General features: G+C 42.9%; 1 protein-coding gene across 1 annotated transcript in view; it reads left to right on the plus strand.

The window, feature by feature from the left end:
- Positions 1–5,146: 5,146 nt before the first annotated feature.
- Enpp1 (ectonucleotide pyrophosphatase/phosphodiesterase 1) overlaps positions 5,147–8,517 on the plus strand; it is a 65,569-nt gene continuing 62,198 nt past the window's right edge. The window contains exon 1 of the mRNA XM_013351446.2: positions 5,147–5,335. Within this exon, the coding sequence (XP_013206900.1) occupies positions 5,150–5,335 (186 nt within the window). The 5' untranslated portion in view covers positions 5,147–5,149. The remainder of the gene's footprint in view (positions 5,336–8,517) is intronic.

Genomic DNA, 8,517 nt, shown 5'->3' on the forward strand with positions numbered 1-8,517 from the left:
CAGACTTTTGAAAGCAGAAATCCTCAATGTGTCCTTGCATTTCATTTGTGGGATCATGCATCACACACCGATAAAGTCACTTTGGTAAACCGTTTCCTAGTGTGCTGGGTAATCTTGACGGTCAATTTGCGCGGATGTAGTCACCTAGACACACACCCCTGGCATGTGTATTAGGGTTTTGTCAGGGAGTTTTAACGAAGGGGGAAGATACATCCTCAACATAGGAAGTACAGTCTCATTGGTTGAAGTCCAGGACTAAATAAACAGAAGATAGCAAATATCAGCACTCATTCCTTTGCTTCCTGGTTATGGTCACAATGTGACAAGTAACCTCACTGTGACAATCTCACAACCACACAGACTCTGAGTCAAACAAGCTTATCCTTAAATGGCATTTGTCAGATACTTTGTCACAGCAAAAGAAAAGAAACTGATACATGGTGCTTTCAAAAAGTTAGAAGCACATTTGACACCTGGTTCAACAATCCTACTTCTGCTTCCAGTCACTGACTCACTAGAAATGACAATACAGATTCCCAAGGACCTACTGTGGGTGTCCATAGCACGGCTGTTCATTATAGCTCAATCTGGGAATGATACAAATATTTAGTGGCTGGCAACAAGATAAATGATCTACTTTCCAGTAAGAAACTGTTCATATATGTGCAAGCACGGATGGACTACTAAACATTCTGCCAAGTGAATGAAGCCAGCCGCAACAGATTCTTTTGGCTGCCGGCTCAAAAATAATGACATGGAGAGTTATTAATTATAAAAAGCTAGGTCTTAGTTTAGGCTTGTTCCTAACTAGTTCTTATAACTTAAATTGATTCATATTTTTAAATCTACATTCTTTTATGTGGCTTGGTTACCTTTACTCTGTACTGCCCATCCTGCTTCCTCCACAACTGCCTGGAGACTCTGCCTTTCTTCTTCCCAGAGTCCTCTCTGTCCCAAGAAGCCCTGCCTAACCTCTTTCTGTCTAGCTATTGACTGTTCAACTGTTTATTAAACCAATCAGAAGGCACCTTGGCAAAGATGCATCTTCATGGTGCAAACAAATATTCCACAGTACTATGGACCTATTTATATGAGATTCTTAGAGAAGACAAATCAATAGATGAAAATTGGAGGCTTTTTTTTTTTAAATTGGGGCTAAAGTGGAAGCGGTACTTTATTTATTTTCATTATTTTTAATTGTGCGTGTGTGTGTGTGTGTGTGTGTGTGTGCATGCATAAGAGTGTCAACATCCTTGGAGGCCAGAAACATTTGATCTTCCTGGAGCTGGAGCAATAGGCAGACATAATTTGGAAACCAAACTCCAGTTCTCTGCAAAATTGGAATGTGTTCTTAACCACAGAGTCATCTCCTCAGCTCAGAAGTAGGTTTTAAAGTACAAATTTGTGGGAAGAAACTTCCTCAGATGATGAACAGATTTCTAAAGTGGATTGAGTTTCTAGTTAGTCAACTGGATGGGTAAATATTATGATATGCATATTAGTTAAATCTGCAACTATAAGTTATCTGTATTCATGTTGTTAATAGATTATTGATCAATTTTACAAAATAAATTTCAGTTATCTAACAATGCCAGGTTTTGTTCAAAATAGAGGTGTTGGAGGGGGCAAAGTTTATATACAACCCTAATGAGAAGAATTGCCTTTCTGTCCCCTTGTTGGATACATGGCCCAAAGCAGCTCTGTTCCCCAAGGTTATGTATAAAATACACATCATTTATCAAATAGTTCTGTACTCTCTTAGGCATGGTAATTGGGTGATTTAACTATGGAAAGAATAGATTGGAATTTTCAGATAAATTTGAGGTAAATGCAAATCAATTCTTTGGCACTAGGAGATAACAATCAATTTTCCTATCAGAGTGTAAGTCGAGAAAGGGTTAGAGACTGGGAATATGTTCAGCGTTACCCAGCCTTCGTTTGTAGAGGATCGTGTTAAAAATAAAAGAAATAGAGAAAGGGAAAAGGGAAAAGAAGGAAAGGAAGAGGGAAGGAAGAAAAATAGATCAGGATGTCATGCGAGATCTTAAAAATAAACAAAAACCATGATAGCATTTTGTTTCCGGGCCTCATACAGATGGAAATCCTCTGTGGCTTTCTCCTTTGAGACCTGCCTTGATGTTTTTGTCATTATCCTGGCCAAGTGGAGAGAGCTAGAGAGGCCAGCGACTACTGCTAAACTCATCAGTGCATTCCAAACTTGAAAAGCTAGGGCATGTTTCTCAGACTTGAGATGACATAGTTCCATTGCAGATGGATTAGTTTTGTTTGGTGTTTTGGCCTTAGCAACATTTACTATTTCAGGTGCCAAGATGGACAAATAGAAATACATGTTATAATAAAGGAAAAATCTTGTCAATTCGTGCATATCGTCTTTGCTATTGTGCTAAGTGAGTCCTGGAAGCAGGTGATTTAGACAAATAATTTTTCATCTTTAGTGTACCCAGAGAATCTGTGCTGCTGTTTTATGTCCTCGGTCTTATTGTACTTCGGAAGGAGATGCTGTAGGCCTGACCACTCAGGATAAAGAAGACCGGGGCAAGGCTTCATCAAAGGCTGTACCATGTCTGTGGCTAAAGAACATGAGCAGCATGACGGACATGGCTGTATTCTTCTGATTTTAGAATTTTCATTGGGTTTCTATAACTACCCATAAAAACCCAACTGGTTCAGACGAGGCACCATCACAGGCAGAAGCCACATCCTGGTGGCCTGTCTCCCAGGTCCACCCTGCAGATGTGTTACATGGAGGTTGGCTTTTAAAGTGCTTAAAAACATTTTTTTTTTCGTGTGGGCAATATTTTGCGTTCTAGAGAATTCACAGAAACATTTACATTTCCCACTTAATAAGAAAGTTGAGTCTCTACCTTAGGCATATAATTCTGGAGTAGCTGTTGCAACTGTTGCCAACAGACCAGTTTACTCACTTTCTATCACCTGTGTAGGGGGGCTGCCTGATTCATTTATTCTTCCTGGTGGTCCCCATATCCTTGAGACGTTGTAACCTTGCGCATTGCATTGAGTTTTCCACCGAGGACAGCATAAAAGGCATTGGTTGCTTTGGGTTGCCGACACTTATTCCACTCTTTTTTTTTCAGACTCAAGGCCACTTTGGAAAGTCTCTGTTGAGAGCTTTTAGTAATCCTGACGTGTATTTGGCCAGTTCTAGTGGAGTAAAACTTTGCCCTTCAATTTGGTTTCTGGAAACAGATAAAGGAAAGAATGGAAACAAGTTTGGGGTAAAAAAGAAAAAAAAAGTATATTTCACTATGAAATAGTAAAAAAGCCCTGCTTCTCATGGGTGGTTTCTAAGCTGACTCAGTGGTGACAATAAAAAATAAATAAAATGTTGCTTTCAGGGGTGGCTTCTACTGTCAATCATCTGTTATACTCATCTCTCAGTGTATTCTATGTGTGGCTCTACTACGCCTATGGGTGACTTGAGTACCTATATTTTGATCCTTCTCTCTATGTGCTGATCCTGTTCTATCCCTTTGCTTCACTGACTCCTTGTGAGATACATAGTTTACTACCTTTTGATACATATGGCATTCAGTATATTGAAAGTCTCATCATTAAATGTCTGAATGAAGTCAGTATAAATTGAAAGTCTCCACATTTTTTTATTTTTATTTCCCGTGTGTGTGTGTGTGTGTGTGTGTGTGTGTGTTCGCATTTGCACCCACATCCATATATGAAAGTGGAAGTCAAAGCTGCCTTGGCTGTCATTCTTCTGGAGGGAGGTTCACCTTTTTGGAGACAACTATTCACTAGCCTGGAACTTAGCAAGTAGGGTGGCTGGCCACCCACATCTCTCGGGATCCATCCATGTCGGCGCCTCCCAGCTTTGGGCTTACAAACTCAAGCTACGTTTTTTTCTTTTTTTTTTTCTTTTTGGTTTTTTCGCTTCAGGGTTTCTCTGTGGTTTTGGAGCCTGTCCTGGAACTAGCTCTTGTAGACCAGGCTGGTCTCGAACTCACAGAGATCCGCCTGCCTCTGCCTGCCGAGTGCTGGGATTAAAGGCATGCGCCGCCACCGCCCGGCAAGCTATGGGGTTTTTAACTCAGATCCCGTAGCTTGCTTACCAAACACTTTACCTATTGATTCACCTCCACAGTCCAGTGTTGACAGTTTTAAAGAGGACAAACCCAATTTACACCAGCTAAACATCTATTTTCATATGTAAGTGTATATATGCATGTAAGCAAAGCAAATAAAATATGGTTTGTAAACGCATGTTTTTCCTTAGTCACTGTGATTGGTCACATTGCTTCTGCCTTGGGGTACTGCCAGGTGTGGTTTTGCTGATGGGCGGAGACTTGTAAAAGCTGAGAAATTATAGAGGGACAAAAATCCATCAAGAATTATCGTCTTCTGCTCATGTTCTGCTTCAAAACTAAAGCGTGTCAGACTGAGTTAGATATTGATAATTCTTGATATTGCTCACCAACTAAAGTGCTGACCTCCAGAGGACATGACACAGACACCTGGAAACCTCCGGAAGTCTAAGTTAACTAATAAATAAAAATATTAAGAAGGCAACCCCAGAAGCCACATGTCCCACATATGGGGTGTTTGTGCAAATCCATCAGTGAGTGGTGTGGGAAACCTCTGTCCTACGTTTAGTAGCTCGAGGCAGGGAATTCTTGTTTGCGCTCCTGGGAGAAAAAGAAAGTCTCTTCTCCACGTGCTCATTTGCATTTTCCCCCGGAGAAATGCACAGGTCTGGTAAAAGCCTACTGTCTCCCGCCTTTGAGACCTTGGGGCCGCCGCATCCTCTCACGGCTCTATTTTGGGGTTCCATGATCTCATGCCCTCTACAGACCACACATCATTCCAGTCCAGACCTCGCGGCGAGGCCACGCGGAGATTCCTGCAAGGATTCAGGTGCCACGATCGCGGGCAGGCAGAGGGCTTGGCGTGGAAGTTAAAGACACGCCCACGTCAGGGACCCAAAATAGCCCACGCGCCCAGGCACCGAAATCAGACAGGAAGCCAAATAATCCGGGGCGTTGAGCGGCTCGGGCCGGAGAACTGGCCGAGGGCCGGGAGCCAAGGGTCCGGCGGGGGCGGGGGCGGGGCGGGGCGGCGAGCCTATTAAAGCTCGTCCCGTAAGGGGCAGAGCGGAGCGATGGAGCGCGAAGGCGACCAGGCGGGACGCGGGCCCCGACACGGCCCGGCGGGGAACGGCCGCGAGCCGGAATCGCCAGCCTCAGCCACGCTGCTGGCACCCATGGACCTAGGGGAGGAGCCGCTGGAGAAGGCGGAGCGCGTCCGCACAGCCAAGGACCCCAACACCTACAAAGTGCTGTCGCTGGTAAGTGGGCGCTCGCCGCGACCGGACACCTAGGGAGGGCTCGAGGGAGAGCAGAGAACACGGTCAGCACTGGGTTGCCAGAGAGAGCCATCTAGGGCGCCTCCTGCGCTAGCACGCGGTGACCTGCAGGGTCTCTGCCTCTTGCCCTGCGGGAGCAGGCTAATAAAATAATCACCTTGAAATACTCTCCCCCTCTCTGCAGATAGTACAGGGATATCTAAAGGGGAAAAAAGACAGCATAAAGTGCCGCGATGTTTGTAACCGTTTGGGTGGCCTTGTTTGGGGTGCAGGTGTTCACGGCTTTAGATGAATTCATTCCAGTTGAAAAGATTTATCGTAGCTTTTCAAAGTATCGGGAACTTTAGAAAACACCTTGGTTTGGCTTTGTCGTGGTATTTTCTTGCAGCTGCTTAGAAACCTGTATGTGACTCGGAAGCGGCCTGGGATTCATTGCCCGCTCTTTTAACCACAGGCTGAACTGTTTGTGTTGCTGGCACAGTCGCCTGCTGTATTTCACTGCTATTTTGTTAGGACAGTTGCAGGATCGACAGCCAACTTTTGGAAGCAGGACGCTGGTGTTCACTCTGAATCTTCCTTGCATCAGAGAGGCTAAGTCTCATGGTCGGTCTATGTTCTTGGGGGCTTGTATTATTCTAACCAGAATTTGGGCTGTTGTGATAAATTGAGAGCATCAACTCTCTTGCACACTCAAATGGAGCAGTGGACATGGGGAATTAAATTCAGACCCAAAGGAAGATGTAGTTATTTTTTTTTTTTTCATTTAATCACTGGTTGGCCCATTTCTATCTAGCCTCTTCTAGGCTAACTCTCGCACCTGGACTAGCCCATTTCTTATAATCTGTGTAGCACAGCTGGGTGCGCTTACCGGGAAGATTCTAGCCTAAGTCAAGATGTAGTTATTTTATAGTATATGCAAGCCACAGCTTTTTGTGGACAGTGCATCCTAAGACACGGTCACACATTATGACTTGAGCTGTCTTTGGTTGAAAAACCGCCTTTCTGGTGTTTGACTTTGTGTAGTCATTTCCATTTGCACTATATTTAAGGTTCTATGCAGACACCATAGGACTTTCAGGACCAAAATTTCTAGACTTAAGAGATGGTGTCATATCCTTAGTTCTTAAAAATAAGTCCGAGAAGTGACCCAAACCACAGGCTGCTGCACCTTAGGGTATAATTTTGTATCATATGTCACTCATACAATATTGATGGGCATTTATTTAGTTTGAGTCTAGTGAGTTCTTTTTTTTTTAAATGGAAGACCTTAGGTGTTACATGACTACTTAAATTACTGAGTATCAGTGCCCTTAGGTGCTTAGCATACTATGAAATACTCAATAAAGACACATTGAATGTTTATGAAATTTTAATACAAAACATGTTTATATACTTACTATAAGTCTTTAAAGGGTTTCTGGTTGTTGAATTAGGTTTGACTAGTTTGCTTATAGGCCCTCAGCAAAGCTTTATTTTTAGAACACAGTTTTCAGTCTTTGACACCTGCAGTCAGGTGGTTGGATGGTATTCCATCATTACAAATGGCTCCGATGATATACCTCTGAGAAACTGTCATGGATATACCGTAGGATTTCCTCAAGCAGATCAACTATGAATATTTGGTATATTTGAATATATGGTATTTGTATGGAACTTATTAGAAAGAATCCTTGACTCAGATCATTTTTAAAGATTTATATATTTTTAATTTATGTGTATGAGTATTTAGCCTATATATGTATAGGCTAGTCTATTAAATATATATATATATATATATGTTTGTTTATCTTGTTATGTGTTTTTTTATCTTGTGTGTGCCTAGTACCCACAGAGACCAGAAAAGGGTGTTAGATCCTCCCTCGGAACCGTGGTTTGCAGATGGTTGTGAGCCACCACGTGGGTGCTGGAAACTGAACCTGGGTCCTTTGCAAGAACAGCGAGTGTGCTTATCTGCTATCCCACCCTTATAGCCCCTCTTAGATCTCTTTGTGGGCTACTGTGAGCCATAAAATAGAAACAGACACCAAGGTTTTTGATTTATCACCGAAGCTCTTAGTTCAGGGCTGAACTGGATGTGAAACCTGTTTTGTCTCTTTTCCTCCCCTACCTCAATAGCCGTCTAGCCGAGACCCTCAAAGGAATTTGACAACTGTCATCAAAGGATGTGTTTTCTAGAGAAAACTATAATCATTGAATTTATCTTGTTTCTGTTTTCAGATTAAGCATCAGCACAGTTTGTACAAAGCTGAAGAATCAGGTTGGACTAATTGCATCCTGGGGTTAGGATCAGGAGAGGTCTCCACTCCCAAGCCACAGGCTTCTAATCCAAGGGATAATCATAGGGTTACCTTGCACAGGGAAGAATCAGTGGAGTTGCCACTTCACACTTTTCTCTGATTTTCTCTCATTAACGAAAAGGGTCTAGCTGTATAGGAGGGAATGAAAAAAGGGGGATCGTACTCTAGCTGTGATTGCCCTGGTGATGCTTGGTCAGACCTAAGAGCAAGAGAGAAAAACGAGCGCCACTCTCGTCCTTTGTGACCTGTGTGTTTGCCTTCACTGACTGTGGGGAACTATGTCAGCAGGGCAGTTAAGGTGCAAAGAAAAAAGGTTGAATCAGATCATGTTGCTGGAGAGTCCATTGCTTTGGGCCTCTGTTGAGAACAGTGGTGGCTGTAGAGAGGCACAGGAATGGATAAAGGAAGCATAGATGGAGCCCAGGATCCCAGAGTCCTCTTTGAGTCACGCCATCCATGACCCAAGAATCTCCCATGAGATAGTTTTCCAAATTTACCACCCCCCCAAAAGTACTATCCCGAGGACCAAGACTTTTAGCTCATAAAGCTTCGAGTATATATTTATAATCCAAAGTATAGTAGTGTTTGGCATGGAATGCCTTTTCTCCCTCCTTGATTCCAGATCAAATTTGAACTGAAATAAAACTTCTAAAGCTGGGCTCAGGTATTTATCTGAAATCTTTAAGTTCCCTATTATAGTTTTAAATGGACTAGTAGCTTCCAAGTCTATAGCAGCACATGTTCCTCTTTGGCCTGCTGAAACACTACTTTTTTTTTTTTTTTTTTTTTTTTTTTGAGGCAGGGTTTCTCTGTGGCTTTGGAGCCTGTCCTGGAACTAGCTCTGTAGACCAGGCTGGTCTCGAACTC

This window comes from Microtus ochrogaster, linkage group LG4 (genome assembly GCF_000317375.1).
Source record: "Microtus ochrogaster isolate Prairie Vole_2 linkage group LG4, MicOch1.0, whole genome shotgun sequence".
Lineage (NCBI taxonomy): Eukaryota > Metazoa > Chordata > Mammalia > Rodentia > Cricetidae > Microtus > Microtus ochrogaster.